Source organism: Symsagittifera roscoffensis, chromosome 4 (assembly GCF_963678635.1).
Source record: "Symsagittifera roscoffensis chromosome 4, txSymRosc1.1, whole genome shotgun sequence".
Lineage (NCBI taxonomy): Eukaryota > Metazoa > Xenacoelomorpha > Acoela > Convolutidae > Symsagittifera > Symsagittifera roscoffensis.
Window position 1 is genome coordinate 5334674 of NC_087065.1, and position 19196 is coordinate 5353869.

The 19196-nt window shown below is 35.4% G+C and overlaps 1 protein-coding gene across 1 annotated transcript in view; it reads right to left on the bottom strand.

The window, feature by feature from the left end:
• Positions 1 to 3131: 3131 nt before the first annotated feature.
• LOC134843568 (intraflagellar transport protein 88 homolog) overlaps positions 3132 to 19196 on the bottom strand; it is a 519299-nt gene continuing 503234 nt past the window's right edge. The window contains exons 9-18 of the mRNA XM_063859692.1: positions 16553 to 16703; positions 15958 to 16227; positions 15615 to 15731; positions 15107 to 15254; positions 11575 to 11686; positions 9186 to 9301; positions 8697 to 8815; positions 7224 to 7333; positions 6128 to 6312; positions 3132 to 3646 (exon numbers count right to left, since the gene is read on the bottom strand). Coding sequence (XP_063715762.1) covers positions 3394 to 3646; positions 6128 to 6312; positions 7224 to 7333; positions 8697 to 8815; positions 9186 to 9301; positions 11575 to 11686; positions 15107 to 15254; positions 15615 to 15731; positions 15958 to 16227; positions 16553 to 16703 — 1581 coding nt within the window. The 3' untranslated portion in view covers positions 3132 to 3393. The remainder of the gene's footprint in view (positions 3647 to 6127; positions 6313 to 7223; positions 7334 to 8696; positions 8816 to 9185; positions 9302 to 11574; positions 11687 to 15106; positions 15255 to 15614; positions 15732 to 15957; positions 16228 to 16552; positions 16704 to 19196) is intronic.

The window sequence follows — 19196 nt, forward strand, 5'->3', positions numbered from 1 at the left end:
ATCAGATGGGTGGATGGAAAACGTCCTTTAACTAAAAATCAATTTTTCATAATTTGAAGAATTTTTCGAAGCAAATAACTGCACCACAGATACGACATAAAAACATGATGGCAAACTAGAAGGGTCTATGATAAAATAAGACAAAAGGCAAACTAGATGGAACTAAGATGAAAGTCGAAAAAAATTGCAAAAACGAGTCAAAGAAGCCTAGATCCACTTAAGTCTGAAATAAATTCCTCGGTTTGTCTCCTCTCTGAGAACATGCCAATTGAGATCATTGAGTTTCGAACTTTCATCAGAAGAAAAACTGAAACGCAGTACCAGTAAATACTTGAGCCCACATGCATTAAAACAGAAGCTTTCCGAAAAAAACTTAATCACTAACCAGTGGCGTACACAGAAATTTTTCTAGGGAGGCGGTTTTTCGAAAAGTTTTGAAAATTTTGCGGACCCTTTTTTAGGTCGACCAACTTGATTTTCGGAGCTCTCCGACAATACTCTAAGGAACCTATTTTGTCATACATTTTCTGCGCTGCAGGAAAAATTTAAAAAAAAACTCGCCAAAAAAACAGCGTTTTTGGGCACTTTTTGAAATATTTTGACAAAAAAATGGATTTTTCCGGTGCGCGCTTCGCCCTCAGTTTATGTTATATTGGCGACAAAGGCGCCTACAGAAAAAGTTTAAGGTTTTTGATTTTTGCGCTCAATCAAAAACTTGACATTGCAAGCAAGCGCGCAGAAAACGAGACGGAAGCCACCAAGACGTTAAAAGCTATCTGACAAAAATCGAAATCACCACACCTATATACGTATGTCTTCAATTGTGTTCAATGTGCGGAAAAGGTTATGCCCAGTGTTAAAAGAGGTAAACCAAAATTTATCAAACATTACTCAGCGGACAAATTATGGATAGACGTCCATCGAGCCAAAAATTTACTGGAAAGTTTTGTGTTATGAAAAAAAGTCTACAATTGCATCTTAAATAATTCCGCTATTTTAACGATCGATTTTGAGGTGAATAAAGCAACAAAATAGCAAAGTGAAATCTTTAGTGCACAAGATTTTTTATAGCAAAGAAAATATTATAAAATAAAAACATCCTAGAGGCTCAGCTAAAGCTGGAAGTACCTGTTTGATAATTTTTGACTTGGTTATACTGATGCGCATTGAAATTGGTAATTTCAAAAAATCAAAAATTGGACTTCATCCAGAACCTTCCCTAATTGTTACTTTATTAAAATATGAGTGAAAATGTTTGTGATAGAGTCAAAAAGTTTCAAAAAACGGACAAGAAATCAAAACATGGACATTTCTGAAGGCCATAACTTTTTTCTTATAAAATTTTGACGTGAGGGCTTACACAGGGGAGCTTTATTAAAATATTGTTATTTTATTAAACTATGAGTAAAAATGTTTGTGATAGAGTCAAAAAGTTTCAAAAAACGGACAAGAAATCAAAACATGGACATTTCTGAAGGCCATAACTTTTTTCTTAGAAAACTTGGACGTGAGGGCTTTCACCGGAGAGCTTTGCTTAAAACTTTATTTTGATTTAAACCAAAATCTCAATTTTGAGAGGGTCGTTTTTGAAAAAAAAACAGAAAAAAAAACGTCCAAAAAATCAAAAATATGACTATTCTGAAGGCCATACATGTTAGTAAAAAGTAATTTACTATAAAGGTCATATTGAGAGTAATTGATTATAAAGGTGAACTTCCCGTAAATTCTTCTAATTTTTGAACCAAAACTGCAGACTTGAAAGTATAGTATCAAAACATTTGACTCAAAATTTCAAAAAATTGACTCAAAAATTTTCAAAAAACGGTCAAACAATCCAAAGTTTGATTTTCTCAAATCACTTTGGTCAAAACCGCATATCCAGAGGAAGTTTTCACAAATTTTTCTCTCCATTAAACCCAAAATTTCAGATTTAGGTTGTTTTCTGAAAAAAATGTTTTAATAAAACAAAAAATATGGGTCTTAAATTCGCTCCACACGCTTTTTCGAAGGCTGTAGGAAGTTGGGTAATGTAAAGAGAGGCCAGGGATTTACCCAGGCCTACAGGGTAGTGGGCGGACGCCACATTGCTACCTCTTTATTGAAAATCGGTAGGTTAGTTTTCGAGAAAAACTAATTTTTTAAAAAGTGAAAAAAATTTGAAAGCGTCCCAAAAAACTAAAAAAAACCCGTTCCCTTTTTTTTAAATAAAACCTGTTTTTATGAGACAAAAACATAACAGACAGCTGAAAAGAGTCAATGAATGCAATGAAATGAAAAAAAAATTGACTTTTTTCAAAGAAAGCATCAAACTTTGATTTTTAAAACAAAAATATTTGGCCTTACTGCTGTTTGAATTACAAACCAAGTTCAAAATTGCCCCTTTTTTGAAAACAGTCAACAGACAGTTGAAAGCAGGTCCATGAACGCACGTAAAAATTTTTAATTTCACTTTTTCAAGGAAAAAATATATGACCTAGAAGCTCTTGAATTTTTAAACAATTCAAGATTGCATCTTTTTGATACAATTGACCCAATTTCAGATAAATGGATCAATAGCTAAAATTTATCTTGCGCTGGAAACTCGTTGAATTTTTTTGCCAACAATTTTAAGGTTCGTATTTCACGTTGAGAGCGCATTTTATTAAATTTTATCAGATGCATTTCATTTGAACTCAAAAAATGCATTTATACAAAAGTGCATATCTACCTGTGCATTCATAAACGTATCAATTTGTATGAAGGCAAATCTGTAATTAATAAAACATTTCAAGATTTTTTTTAAAAACAAATTTTAAAAAAAATCACCAAGACCTATATAAGTCTTCACTACATTCTGTTCGTATCTTGAAACTCAATTACCTGCATCTTAACAAATATCAGATACTACACTCTAAAATGATGAGAACGCCCAAGCATTTAAGAAGAACGCTATTCACTCAACTTTTAGCAGATAACTCAAGCTGGAATATAACTCAAAAAGTACATACATACTTAGGGGCAATCAAAAATGCATTTATATGCATGAGTGAACTTCTGTAGTTAACGGCATTTTTACTGAAAAGAAATTCAAAAAAATCATCAAGACCTTAAAAGGAATTGATTTTTAAAGCGTTCAGACTTTTGAAAGACTGAAATGGCAAACTTTCAACGCATGAGAACAATATATCGTTAGCGCATAGAAAACCGCCAATCATGAACCCGGAGAAAGAAAGTTGAATTGTACTTTTAATTAGTTTACACATATTTAACACTATTTACAGGTTCACTACAGGCAAAACATGGCTAATTACATGGATTTTACAAAATCTACACAAAGGTGATATCATTGCATTTTCATTATTACCATTCACAATTTGAAAATAACTCACTTATTAATGAACCCAGTAAATAAGTCTATTCGGGCAGCAAATCATCTCCCAATTCCTCATCTGCAAATTCGTCTTGCTGTTTCATCGGCTTTTTGGCCGCTGTCTTTGGACGCTCCTGGTAGTTAATCCTGGCGTCTGCATCGTGCACACTGAGCTCGGACCCTGGGAGTGCCCCCCGAGTGCTACCGGCACTGCCTAATCTGGCAAGAGCCGGGTCTTCGAAGGAGCCAGCCCCACTGGGGGGAAGCGTGGATGCCAGTCCACCTCTCTTGTGGCTCCTAAAAACAATACAGAATAGTCAAATTGAACACAGAGACGAAGCTGCACGTTGCAAACACAAGCGAGGAAAATGCAAAAAAGAGCTCCAAACAGTCAAAACAAAGTGAAATCAGGAAAAGATCAAAAAATACACATTGAGAACTTTTTTGGGGAGACTAGGAATATCACGTTCTCACATCTGCTCCACGACCGCTTTTAGCTTTTTTAACACTAGTAACCAATAAAGCAGCTACTGCTTGTATCAAATTGCCAATGCTACGCAGCAAAAATGCGACCAAAATTTTATCAATGTTACGGATTTGAATCTCCGACCAGTTAACTAGGAGTCTCCCGTACTCATATTTGCTCCACGGTCATTTAGAAGTAAACTAGAGGCGCAGCTAATGCTGTATACACTTGTTTTAATATTTATAATCAAATATTGTACTGATACGGAAATTCGTAATTTTCAAAAACATGGACTTGACGCAAAACCCAGAGATTTATCTGCTTAAGTAGGAGATGAGCCGATTATTTAAAAGGGAAAACTACTACCCGCTCTTTCAATTGAAGTCTTCATCTCGAATTTGGCTGGGTAGTTTTCGAAAAAAGTAAAAAGATTCCAAAAGGATCAAAAATTCAAAAGTTTGACTTTTCCTATACCCATCAAAATTTATCTACTAAAGCATGGGAATAGCCTCTTATGCATTATGCAGGGATGACGTCCACGCCCTGATCTTGAGATTGAACAACTGATATCAGATTTTGCTAGTAGTTTTCGAGAATAGTGATAAAATTTCTTTAGAACGATAAAAATATCAAAAAATGGATTTTTCCGAAGTCCATATCAGCTTTTCTACAAATAAATAGGGATAAACAGATTGCGCAGGGAAAATCTAAGCACCATAATAGTTTCAATGAGAAGACAAGCAAAACTGCTTGTTTTTATATCGGTTGAATACTTTATCTCCGATGTAGCAGGGTAGTTTTTGAGAAAAGACAAAAATTTTAAAAATTAACAAGATGTCAAAAAAAGCTCATTTGAGGCCATAACTTTTTTTAATCCAAATTTAGTGAATAACCGCTTGAGAAAGAGAGATCCCCATAATTTGTTCTTTTGATTGAAATCCTCGTCTTTGATTTCTGCATTTAATATTTGAGAAAATGAAAAAATTTGAAACAATTAGGTCAAAAATATCTACTGAAACTTTCGAAGGCCGTTGAAACTCTAGTAAAATGAAAAGATACCTGCAAAATATGCAGGCACATAGAAGAGCGGCCGGTTTTTCTATTGGTGCCTTTTTTTTGAAAACTGGCTCAGTAGTTTTTGAAAAATTCAAATTTCTGCGAAAAATGCAAAAAATTTTTCAAAGGGTGGCAAAAAACAACAAAAAAACAAAACCCATACATTTTCATACCTGTTTCTTTTCAAACAGGACCTAACACTCGCCAAAATTTTAGCAGCAATATATGCTTTTAAATTGCGTATGCTTAAATAGGCTCAAATATTATCAAACTGAAATATACCAAAAATGCCACTAATTGAGCATTTTTATTTTCGAATTAGGTTAGAAATTTTTTCCGTAATAATACACTATGCTTCGCTTGTGTAAATAGGGAAAACAAGTAAGAAAAATGAAACTTTCAACTTGCTCCGGGATCGAAACCCCATCCTGGAGAGTAAGAGTCTCGCGTCGTCACCCCAGGATGGGGTTTCGATTCCGGAGCAAGTTGAAAATTTCATTTTTCTTTCTTGTTTTACCTATTTACACAAGACCCACCCGAAACCCATCATTGAGAGTGAGAGTCTCGCGTCGTCGCATCTGTGCCATGTTCGCTTAACAATTGTCGAACACTAGCCGCAAGTATAGCAGATACAAAAGATGGAACATAATTGCCAATACTTAAAATACAACTTTTGATATATACCGGAGTCAAACCTCCCAAACTGGAGGTTAAGAGTCTCATATGCTTGCATCTGCATCATGGTCTCTAGATAATCGTGAAACATTAGCCTCAAGTACTTTTATTTGCGAGTTGAGTTGAAAAAATTGGACTTCATATTAAAACATTACGCTCTCTAGCTGAAACAAATTATAACTATAGACAAAAAACGCATGCTTCTTAGTTTCGTGTCTACTTTTAAGGAATAAAGACTAGTTTATTTGGCTCTAAATTCTGCCTCTTTGGATACCCAGGTTACATACCCAGAAAGTCAGGTGAGCTCGTTTTAAGTCTACAATTTTCTTAAAACCTAATCGATTGAAGCTTCCGATTGATTTACGAAAAAAAAAAAAACGTGAAAACCAGTTCTGGATACCTTTTAGGTACCTTTACAGAAACTCCAAAACAATCAACGATTTAACAAAATTTCTGAAAATTGTATTACAAATTTCAAGATTTCCTGAAAAAACGAAAACGATTTAAAAACAGTGAAAACTCATCCTGTTCATTAAGTATTAAAATGAGTGGGGGTAAAAATTGATGGTATTGATGGTAACCTGGGGATATTGCGTCCACTGCCTCCGCTTCCCTCGCGAGAGGGCGTGCCGTCGCTGAGTCCGAAGCTGGTGTTGTTGTCCGCCAGCATTCTTCCGGCAGCCGCAGATCCACCCGCAGGAGCTGTGCTGTTCATGCCATGCATGCCCACTCCACTTCCTCGTCTGCTACTGCCACTCGCTATTCTCTACACAACAAAACAGCACAACTTGAAAACTGCGGATGTTAAACAAACCGCCATATCTGACGCCGAAATTGCATCAGAATAACGTAAATTACATCCTAATTACGTAACTATTGCATAACAACAATGACAATCTGTATGTTATGCTGCATAACAATATTAATTTTCGGCTAGTCGGAATGTAATCTACTAGCCGAAAATCATACTGAAAAACCGTCTCGGCTAATCCGTGTAAAAATCGTGATGTCTATGCGAAAATTGGACCTCAGGCTTAGTTTTTTCTGTCTAACGGACTACGCCAAACTCTTTTAAGAGAAACATAACCTGCAATATTGAACCACTTGTATCTGTTCAATTGTCCATGAGTCACTCTCAGAAGTTCTTACTAATGTATATATCGCCGATTTATCAAAAATTTATTTCAAGTAAAAAAACGGGCTTCGATCGGCATTGTGATCAACACATGAGCAGCAAAAATTTAAAAACTATACTCCTTGAAAAAACTAGAATCCAGCTTCATCTCGCTTCGTCGAAAACTCGTTCAAAACAATCGAAAGCTCGGCAACTTATTTCTTAATGTATACGGAATGTTTGCCAATCTGAAGAAAAAGAAAGTTCAAAACGTCGTCAGTTAATTAACAAATACAATGAAAACAATAATTCGTTCTTTTTGACTTTTATACACGTTTAAATATCAGAATCATACTAAATAAACACCCTTTTCACAAAATTCTGTATAGAAAAAGAATATACTCATTTTGTATTATTTTTTTTACTTCCAGGCTTTTCGGTCATAAGGTTATGAGAAACAAAAAATTCGCTATCTCATTCAACTTTGAAAGTCAAATGTGAGCAAGAAGATAAGAAAAGATCCCAAATTGTTCTCAAAGTGCAAGGACGGTAGATGGTCTGACCTGTTCCTTGATCTCTATGGACTTGTGTGCCTTCTTCAGCTGTTTGGAGTACTCCTCGTGCTCCTTCTTCAGGCCAAGGTCGTTCGACAGCTGCACCAGACATTCGAGGCCTGCAACACAAAACTCAGTCAGAGCAAATAAATATAAACTGATAGATTACAAGATTGATTTAGATATACGAGATCATATCAGGTCCACAGTTTGAGAGAGAGCCTCATTTATTGCTTTTTTTTCTGAATAAAACAAGAATGCGAAGACTGAATAAAAAACGAACAAAAAAATTCCAAAAACAGTTTTAAATATGAAATATCAACAAAAAATTGAGTAATTACTTGCAAATAGGCTGAAAGCTTTGAAATTATTTTAAATTAAAGTAAAAAACGCTTTATTCAAAAATATTCAAGGTTGTGGCAACTAAGCCGACAAAAAATAAGAAGACAAACTGAAGTCTAATAAAGATAGTTGGACATAGAGAGTTTTCTGTTCTCGATTCGTTATCTCTCCCCGTATGCGGATTAACGCCTCAATTTTATCTGAAGTGATTTAGTTCAAAAAGTTATTTACCTGAAGAAAGCCAATATTCCGATTTGATAACGCTTGCATATCGCGTGCATAATCACGCTTTTTCGAGCCAATTGCAATTTCGTTATTAGAGAGAGGAATTCACCATCCTTTTAGCGTTTGAATTTTAATTAAAAAGAAATTCAAATATATCAAACCTAAAATGGTCAATGAGCATTCAAATTTGAGAAAAAAAAATTGCTCTAAACTTAACGTAAACATACGCTACAGCAAAAATATCAGTAAATATGGGCAATATATTTTTTCACTTTTTAAGCATTAAATGACTATATTTGATACAAAAATGCAGTGAAAGATTTGACCTCAATTAAATTGTTGACCTCACTAAATGATCTAACTCAATACAAAGCCAATTACTATAGTAATTCAGTTATTCTTGTAAATTGTTCAGAAATTGGCTTTAAAAGAGTATAAACATGGCCAACAATTAGCTGAAAAAGCGTCAATGAACACACACAAAAAAAAACAAAAAAAGGGGGCCTGAAGTCTCTTTGAAATTCAAGAAAAATTTATGATTGACATTTTCTTGATGAAATTGACCCAATTTGAGAAAAGTGGATCAACCCTTTAGTTTTCTATTTCGCTACAAAATCTTAAAATTAGAGTCCACTTACGAAACTACAAATTTTGCGCCATTTCCGCTGTATTAATTGGAAAGAGCAAAAGACCTTCCGTTAGGCAACTAAAATTGAAATGAACTTGAAAAGAACTCAAAGTTAGACCACGGCGTGAACAAAATCCTGCGAAAAAAAAAGCGAAAAAATGATCACGACCGATTAAAACCTCTTCACTGCATGCGTTCACAGACCGTTGAAAAATTTCAAAAACTTACCCAAATAAAAATCAAAATGAGCGAGTGCTCATATAGAAATGTCGAGGATCTCTACTCACATTCGATGTTGTCAGGGAATCGTCTGTGGATGAGCTTGTATGTCTCGAATGCCCTGTGGTAGTTGCCTATTCGTCTGTAGCACTTGGCTATGTGGTGAGGCCAGGTCACATTCGCCGGCCTGACAACAAACTCGTTACATCACATATAATGCGGTCATAATACTCAAGTTTGAAAACCTAAGCAATGAAAGATACATTTCCAAAGCTGCGAACTTTCAAAATTAATAACTTGATGTCTAAGTATTTCCCCTATCTCGAGTTCCTAGAAATGAACAATTAATCTCAAAAAATCAAGATTTAGGAATTCAATTTGAAGTATTTTAATTCGGCTAATTCAATTTATAATAAAACAAAAACAAAAAAAATGTAAGTTTTGTTAACTTTTTAACGCAAACTTAGTACAGAAATAAATCGCAATACTGATATAATACAGGCATGAAAGTTTTCTTGAATAGAACCAGCAGAAAAGAGCTTTATAAAGACACTCACTGGGCGACTGCAGCCTTCTCAAAGTACATGATGGCCTTCTCGTACACCTGCATCTTTATGTAGTATGAGCCCAGCCACTTTATGATCCCACTGCTGGACGGGAGCGCCTTGAACGCCTACAACACAACGCAAAATCAAACAATAGAAGTTTCTAAGACTATGAGCCCGTCTATCCACTAATCCATCTGCTGCTAGTCGCTTAGTTAATCAACGAACAGAACTTTTTCTGGAAATAAAAACACCGTCAAATTAACATTGAAACGGACTTTTTGAAAAAGCTTAGATATCACAAGCGTAAACCAGAGGCCATGTGGAGCTTCACACCACTTGCGATACAACAAACACCAAAAAAGTCGAAAAAAAACTAAAAAACTTTGAAAAAACCTAAGTCTACCAAAACTTTCGTGTCTTGGTTAAAATTCGTTATAGGGAAACATCGCACGCAAAACATTGAATATTAAATTAGCAACGGGACAAAAGCTGAGTTAACACTACTTGAGCCCACAAAAATTGATTTTATAAAAAAAAACTTCAAACTGTTTTAAGTCCCCCCTGAAAGTACAAGAAGAAACAATTGTAACAACAATGAAACTTACTTACAGAACCGGAAAATCCGCAATGCGGCAACTACGCCGACAAACGATAATCCGACAATTCAATTTTTACCGAATAAATTTTCAAATCATACATACTGAAAAAAGACAAGGTCAGTTCGATACTCGAACCCCGACTTTAGGGTTGCTGTGTTACCTCTAGGCCAAGTAGGAAGCAACCTCTAAGTTGTTAAAGTTCCATTATAAAGCAAGTTCAACTTCTTCCAGATTTGTAAGAAAAAGTTGTTAGCGGGAAAGAAGTCTAGTTCCCAATAACAAGAAACTTGCAAGGAAACTAACAAGGAAAGGCGGTTGCTGTGCAAGTAACAGAATTTTCCGACCACATAAAGCTCGGAATAATTTTACTCTAAGTAGTGGCGTTTCTGTAAGTGGTATTATGAGAGAAATATACGAATTTGTAGAACATTAAAGTAAGGCAAAAACAAAGTTTCTGAATTTGATTTTTGTAAGTTATTCATTTTTCGGACACAACTTTCGTCGAGTTAAATCCAAAAACGAAAAACCTACAAAAAAATTAAAATCAAATTCAGAAATTTTTTAAAGCCCAGGAAGCTTTAAATAAAGCTCCAAAAACCATCTTTCCCAGAGCACAAAGAAAATCCATTTTTGAAGCTAAATTTCGGTCAGACTTTTCGTGACTTTTACACTGGCTGTGTAAAGGTCCCTTTCGATAGTGGAGTTTGCCATCCTTTTGCAAAAATGAGCTAAATTAGAAAAAAATCAAGCCACAATAGAGCGCGAACAAACTTTAATGCTTGTAGTAGACAAGCCACAGTTACATATTGGATTTTTGAACAAATCGAGACACGCAGTGCCAAGATGTGAATACATTTCGAGATGCGAAATAAGCGGTTGCTCATCTGTTTTGAAACGTGTGAACAAATCGAGCAAAACACTAAGGTTCCAGCTAAAACTGGAGTTACCCGTTTGATAGTTTTTTTCAGTTCGTTTTACTGATGTGGGATGAAATGAATAATTTCAAAAATATTGCTTTCCCTAAAACCGCAGCTGAGTTTTTTCTTAAAATAAGTGAGAAGAGCGAAACTCTTTAAAAAATTGGATTTTTCCAAACAAATTTGTCTTACAAAATATTCAAAAGTCAACGCTTCTACCAGAAAAATTCTAGCAACCTTTTCTTTCGATTGAACCTTCTATCTTAGATTTGATAGGATAGTTTTTATGAAAAAAGATATAAAAAAATGAAAAAAGTGTCAAAACTTCCAAAGCCATAACTTTTTAGTGCAAAAACTAGGTCGTGGCTGCTTAGGAAGAGAAAACTATCAAGATCGGGTTTCTCGATTAAGCACTTACTTAAGATCTGGCAGAATAATTTTCAAAAAAAAAATTGACTTTCAAAAAACGACCAAAATTTCAACAATTTTATTTTTTATAACTTTTCACTTAAAAAATCAGGCGTAGCCGTTTGTGCAAGGAGGCTTCCAGTAACCTGTTTTGATTGAACTCTAGAACAATTATCGAGAAAAGCAAAGCAAGGTCAACAAAAATCTAAATAAATATATTTTTTTCGGAGGTCAGAAGAACTTCACACAACCTGTTATGTCGATTGAGCCCAGAGTCTCAGTTTTAAAGTAGTTTGTGAGAAAAGTCGAAAATTCAAAAACGGTTCAAAAATACATGTGAAACCATACTTCTTCAAATATGACACGAAAACATGTGACCCTAAAAGAGTGGGAAAAATCATCACGACATATATAAGTGCTTTCACTACGTTCATTGACATTTAATGAGGTGCTTATAAGTTTGACGGTGCTTACGTCATTGTACATCTTGAAGGCTTCGTTTTCGTCCTCCTCCTCTAGAATGTTCCCCAATGCCACACAGATGCCTGGATCATGTCTGCCAGAAGTGACCGCCACCATCTCCAGCCTACAAACACACAGTCTTAATTTTCAGGTTTCATCAAATTCTACGGATTATTTAAATCAGCTCTGTACACCTCGTTAAAGACAATGTCAACCCAGATGCAAAGCTGAACTTGGTACCACTTTGGGCTACAAAAAAGAATGACTATGATTAAAATCAAATGAAACAAAAATTATACAAAATCTTCAAAAAATCGTTTGTCAATATAACTTACTCAAATTGCAATAAAAGCCCAAAAAAATCTGGAACAAAATTATCTGCACCATTAGAAACTTTCCAAGGTGCTTTCGGAATGCTACAAGGCCGAATTTAAAAAAACAGCAAAACTAGCCGATTAAAATAAGCGGACAAATTATCTAAACTAGCCGAAAATTTTCATTTAGCTAAAAAAAAACAGGTATCAACTAGAATCGAACTATCGGGCTTTGTCGTCAAGCATGGATGTTAAAGCAACTTGAAAGAAAACTGAACCTTCCAAAAAATTGGGCTACGGGAGCTAAGTCGACAAAAATAAGCTGATAAAAATAAACAGACGGACGATAATTCGAAAAAGCACAAAAACTCAACTTTAAAAAAAACATGTCCCGACCGGATTCGAACTACAAGCTAAGATGTGGCAACTAAGCTGACAAAATTCAAGCAGATATTTAATAAGACGAAATTTTTTTTCGAAATATAATATTTCCCGTTTGAAAAAAAAAAAACAGGACCTGATCAGATTCGAGCTCAGGACCTTTGCCGTCGTCCTAGGCGTATTCGTTACCTCCAGGCTTAATGTGTTATAACTAATTATAAAATACGGTATATGCGTCAACATGAGTCCCGGTGAACAAAATATTTACGGGAAAAAACTCTATTATCCAACTGCAATACCCTTGCTTATCGCAAGGATAACTAGGTAACTAGACGTAAATTTGAGAAACACGCATTGGCAACAAATTTGAGTGGGAGGGGAGAGAGGTATAACCGAGAGGCAGAATTTCCATATTAAGATTGTTTAAATAACTCATAGAGTCAAGGACCAATTTCGTTCGTGAAGAGCATATAATTTAAAGACGGGAAGATGACGGAAAGATTTCATAAATTATAAAAAAAAAAATAATAATAAGTTGAAAAAAACTAGGTCTACCAAAAATCATATTTTCGTATGTCTCGATAGAAGTTAATTTTAGGCAAACATGCCAGACATTTAAGAATTAAACTAACAACGGAACAACATTTACAAGTGGAAACAAAGCCAACAATCTTTGATCCAAAAAAATTGACTTTATAAAAAGTCTCAACTGAAACTGCAATGAGCAACAATTGCATTTGCAACTACGATGATAGTTGATTACAGCACAAAAACAATCATTGGTGTGACAACTAAGTCGACAATCTTTGAGCAATTTTTGATTTTTTTTAATCATTCAAGTACCCCTTGAAAGTAGAATGAACAACACTTGCAACTGCAATGAAAATTGCTTAGACCACCCGCAAACTCCATTATGTGGGGCAACTTAGCCAACATAACTTGAGCAGACAAACAAAGTCCGACAATTCAACTTTTCTCGTTTTTTTTTCAATTTCAGTGATGCTGAAAAAAAGGTCTGGTCAGGATTCGAACTCCTCGGCTTAAGGCAGAAAGGCAACCGTATTACGTCCAGGCCAAAAAAAACCTAAAAAAAAAAAAATAAAAGAAGAGAAGAAAACTTAGACACGAAGCTGAGCTTCGCAATACTTGCGATACAAAAAATATAAGATGAATGCACCATGATGCTAAAATAATTAGTAAACAGAACTTCAAACAAGGTAAGTGGAAAAACGATGAAAAAATTAAAAAACAAAAAAGCATTTTTTTGGCGTCTCAATTTATTTTAAATTTTCAAAGAGGTCATAGTGGGGTTGGATTTAGGCCGTGAAAAATTGATTTCAGAGACGTACTACACTTTAAGAAAAAAATCGGTAAATAAGCCGACATCCAATAAGTTGAAACTTCAGTCAAAAAAACATACTACGATAGATATATCAGTAGCGTTTGCAAAGTATATTAGAGACCAGCTGAAGCTGGAAAAAACTGTTTGATATTATCTAAGAATACGTAATATACAAAAACTGTCAATATAAGAAACCGAAACAAGCAAAAACTGCACAATTCACAAGTTGATGGCTTATTTTCAACTAAAAAAAATAGGCCAAAAAAAAAATTACTTTTGAAAATTACTGAAATAACAATTCTTAAAATGTGGTCTTAAAACCTTTAGGCGTAGCTTCTAATGCAGGGGAGCTTCCCGCGACTCGTTCTCTCCATCGACCCGTAAATCTCAGATTTGGGAAGGAAGTTTTTGAGAAAAGTAAAAAAAAAGTTTCAAAAATGTTTAAAAATCACAATTTTCGCTTTTCGTAAGGCGATAACTTTTCGTTTAAAAATTTTGATAGAGCTGCTCAAGCATGTGAGCTTCCCACAACTCGTCCTTTCGATTGAAATCAAAAACTTTAGGAGGGTAGTTCCCGATAAAAAACAAAAAGTTTGAAAAAACATTTAAAAATCAAAGTTTTGAAAGTTCCGAGGGCCATTAATTTTCGTATTAAAAACTTTGGGAGTAGCCGCTTATGCAAGGGAGTTTCAACAACCTGCTCCATTCATTGAACCCAAAATCTTGAGATTTCGGAGAGTAGTTTTTAAGAAAAATCAAAAAGTTTCAAAAAACGGTTTAAAAAATTGAAATTTTGACTTTTCTGAGGGTCATAATCGGGTGTAGACGCTAATGCAGCGGAGCTTCTCGCGACTCGCTCTCTCTCTCTCTATTGAATCCAAAATCTTAAATTTGGGAGAGCAGTTTTTGAGAAAGTGTAAAAAATATATTGGTGAAAAACTCCCCCCACACAATTTTTCGAAGTCTGTAGAAAGTGAAGTAAAGGTGATAACAGACTAGGGGATTATGCAGGCATACAGGGGAGGGGGAGGAATCTCAAAAAAACCTGAATCCATACATTTTTATAATACCTGTTTTTATCAAACAGGAACTAGATAATTTGGAAACCAAACCGACCGAGCTTAAGTCGACAACCATGCAGCCGAAAAATCATCAACATAACTCTATAATTATACATCAACAACTCTATAATTATACATCAAAAATTTGAGTAGTACCCGGTAGTTAAATTTGAATTTTCTCGAAATTGAGCGTGTCAGCATAATTGATTCAACTGATTTTGTTAGACTAATTGTTAACTAGAAAAAAGACTTTATTCCGATTTGATAACGATTGCTAATCGCAAGCGTATAAGTGAATAGAAGAGAAGAATATGTAAGAAAAGTTGTTCACGGGAAAAAAATTCCAGTTCCTGATTAAAAGACACGTGCTTAAATGACATGGCAACAAAATTCCAATAACATGACAAGATTGCATCGAGTGGAACGTTGTGTTTTTTTTTCCTCACCAGTGCTTGGCCATGTCTGTGTCGCCCATACTCTCGTAGATCTCCGCCAGCTGGTACTCCACCTCCGCATTTGTCCTCAGGATGGAGTGCAGCTGCTCCAGTCTGTCCTTTGCCTCCTCCAAATGACCCTGGCTCTTCGCCGCCAGACCTGTACAGAGTGAAGACAGATGAAAACTTAAAACAACGAAAAAATCATAAGTTTAGACCTTCTCAAAGAAACAGACAAAACATAAAACTACGATATTAAAATATTGAAAACAATTATCAGTTTAAGCACCTTTCAACTAATCTCTGTTGACCTCATCAAAAACTGGAAAAAACATGGATAACTCAGTTAATTGAAACGCGGGCTTTAAAGACCCGGCCACCAAAAAAGCGCATCAAAATACAATTAATGAAAAATGAACTTCAGAAAAAAAACCTTCACTGTTTCCTGTAAAAAATATAACGAGATTGAAAATTAAAAACTGCTTGTTAACTAGTGTACATCTGAATTAAGTGTACTAACCCATATTGTAGAGTGCCTCTATGCACGTGGCGTCATTCTTGCATGCCTGACTGAAGAATTGGTAAGCCTGAGAAAACTGACCCTCTTTGTACAACACACAGCCCTTGTTATTGAAGGCTAAAAAAACTAGTTATATAAAGAATCAATCCTACTAACCTCAACTTGATATAATCAAAACAAATCCAAAGACACAGAAACTAAAATGATGCTAACCATTGCTCTCCATTTAAACTTTCATACCGAAAGAAGGCAAAAAATAAGTGGTGATTCTTTAAGTTAAACATAAACTCTCATCCCAAATTTAATTCGAAGTAACTTTTAAACGGGACTCCTGTTTGCATACCTTGAGCATTGTATGGGTCCAACTCGACTGCAATTGTGGCATACTTCTGTGCCTGTTGAAGGTCATTTTGGAGGAAGAAGATGGCTGCCAAGTTAGTCGAGGCACTTCCCGCGATGTCAGAGCCCTTCTTGGCAAACTCCTTCAGGGTGTCAATGGCCTCGTTGAACTTCTTCATCTTCACATATGAGATGGCTTTGCTAATCTGGATCTCGTTGTAGAGATGTTTGTACTGTTCTGCTGTTTTCATTTGATCAGCAACCCAGTCGAATCCTGCAACAAAATAAACTATGAGAAGTGGCATACTTAGGAATTTTATGATGGCGGAAGGGGGCGATGTTTCGAAGAATTATATTGACTGAAGCTTTTTAGGTCAGCCATTTTGATTTTTGACTCAAAATGACTTACATGATTGTTTTTCGATCAATTAATTAATCAAATTATGGAGCTTATCTCTGAAACTGATTCACTTGATAATCAGAAGGTTCAACAAATTTGACAAAAACAGATTTCCAAACAAAAAGAATCCACACGATTAAACTTTAAATAATCATGAGGACTTTTTGCCAGAAAGAATCATTGGCGTTTAATCACTCGCCTTGTGAGAACTCTGGCTCGATGCAGGGGGCTATGAGCTTGGCGGATCTGACCACCAACTGGTCAGCCTTGTCTCTTTTGCTCTTCTCGTAGTGGTACAGTCTGTCTCCTTTGATCGCATCCACCAACTCATTCCATTTAGTATCTGTCTTCTGAAAAAAAACCACATAAGTTGCAAGTCACTACAATTGAAGAAAGCGAATATAACTGATTGCTGTGTATAAAACTGGTTGCTGTGAATAAAATGCTCCTACCACTGTGATTAACGCACAAAAATGTTTAACTGCAATTCGTAACTGAAAGCAAAAAATTGGCAAACGGTAAGCTTTGAAATTCAAGAAAATAATAAATTAGAACATTGGCAACAGACAGTTGGAGCAAAGCCAATGAGCCCAAGCAAACTTAAAAAATGTCCCACTCTTAAACCCCACGTTATTTAGCCCCCAATCTTTACACCCCCAACTTTATAACCCCGTAACAAGATAACCCCAAAACAATTTAACCCCTTTTTAAAACCGATAATTTCTTTCAAAATAAGTCCTTTTTTTATAAGTAACGGAGTTTCCAATTATTAGTACTAATTGAGGCCTAAAAAGCCAGTCTTAATTCATTTGATGCCTCTAGCATCTCGAAAATAATTGCATTGCGATTAGTCAGAGAAATAATCCCTCTTTCAAGCGTTTAAAACAGGGATAAGCTACATGGTGCTAATTGAAAGCAACAAGAAATTTAAAAATTGTACATGAAATCACAGTGCCTTGCACTTGAACAATTGTTTTGGTGGGATCCCTCATACGCAAAGAACCGAATGCGCGAAAATAAAAATCAGCCAATCAGATTTCAGTAATCTAAAATTTGGAAAGAAAGTGAACATTTCCAGGGACTGAAAATTGATCGAAAATAAAAACAGCAGAAATATTCAAAATTTTCAAATTGTAACTGACCGCCACCAAATTGGGACAACTTTTATATTTCAAGGGTTTCGTTATGAAAGAAGCAAAATATTGCTTCATTTAATTCATTTTAAATGAATGGCAATTGCTTCTTTTTAAAAATTGACTTTCGGCTAATTTTGTCTTCGGTCCTTGTCTCACAAGTTTTTTCGCCCATTCGTTCCTTCGCGCATGAGAAGAGTCCCGATTGTTTTACCATTCTAGGAGCTATATTTTTGAAGCGTCCTTCCATTTCACTATCCCCAAAAGTCAAACCTATTAGTGGTATCAGACCACAAATATTATCGTAAACGTAAGAACAAAACCACTAACTGACTAAATGGAACTGCTTGAAATACCAGACTCGTAAATGCCGAGCACTAGCAACTACGGATGGCAAAAATGTTATTCAAATGAGGGGAGAGCACAATCACGACATATCTAAGGGAAAATCTGATGATCGACTAGTTTTGGAAATGATCCAGGACCTGAGCGAGAGTAATACCCCGACCGTCGCAGTCGCCACAGCAATTCAGCCCATAACAGACAATATTGCCACTCAATTAGCCCTACCAATTAAGGAGAATTTAGTTTGAATGCAGAACGCATGCGCAAGCAACAATAACAGGTTTAACCAGTGTCCCCAGCAACCAGAAATTTCGAAATAAAGGAGCTAGTTCAGAATTTTGTAAAAACTGACAGTGGACAAAACGATCACGAAAAAATTATTGTATTCAGCTACCCAGAAATGCTGCGTGTGCTCGAAAAGTCAAATTTTTGCTTGGCTGACGAAACTCAGAATATCACTCCTAAAATGTTTTATCAACTTTACTCTATACATGTTTGTCTTTCAAGGATATCCCCCGCTTGCATGTATGCCTTCTTACCATATAAAACGGAGAAATTATACCATCAAGTCTTAAAAGCCCTAAAACCTGAAAAAAATTGCTGGGTTTTGAGCAGGCCGCTCAAGCGTTTTGAAAAAATTTCCCGGAGTCCAAGCTGTCTGGATGTTTTTTTCATCTTTCTCAAAATTATATGAAAAATTGCGGAACTCGGATTAAGAAAGGAGTACGAAACAAACCACGAGCTTGCACTAGCACTTAAAATTTTACCCTCACTGCCTTTCGAAAAAAAAAGAAACAGGAAACTCGTACGATAAAATAGTCGAGGAAATTCAAATAGTATGCGATCGCACCATAAAAAAGTAGAAAAAGTTGAAAAAATGACGAACTCTGCCTGTATTCTGGTTCAATTACGTCTTGTCCCTAACCGAGAAGTCCTATTTCCCCCATTCATTGTGGAACCAAAGATGTGACAACATCCGGTTTGGCAAGAACAACAAATGCTGTTGAGGGCTAGCATTATGGCATACAGTCATTTCTAAAGGTTCACACTCAAGTAATTGGAAATTAACCGCAAACTTGCAAAAAGACGCCTCCCTTCAAAAATTTAGTTTCTTTGAGGCCTCAAGCGGGCGCCAATTTACAAAACATAAAACTTTACGAGTCCTAAACGAAAAAGTGCAGAATATTATAGAGGTATAGGAAGAGAAAACTGATTTGCGCTATGGCGAACTTAAGCTAAAAATTTGTTCAATTGTTCTTTGCATATATTTTGAAATTAAAATATTGTTTGTCATTTTTTTTGAGAAAAGACGTCTCCTTTCAGCCTCCCGGAGACGTAAAAAATCGCATTGGCTCGACTCACATT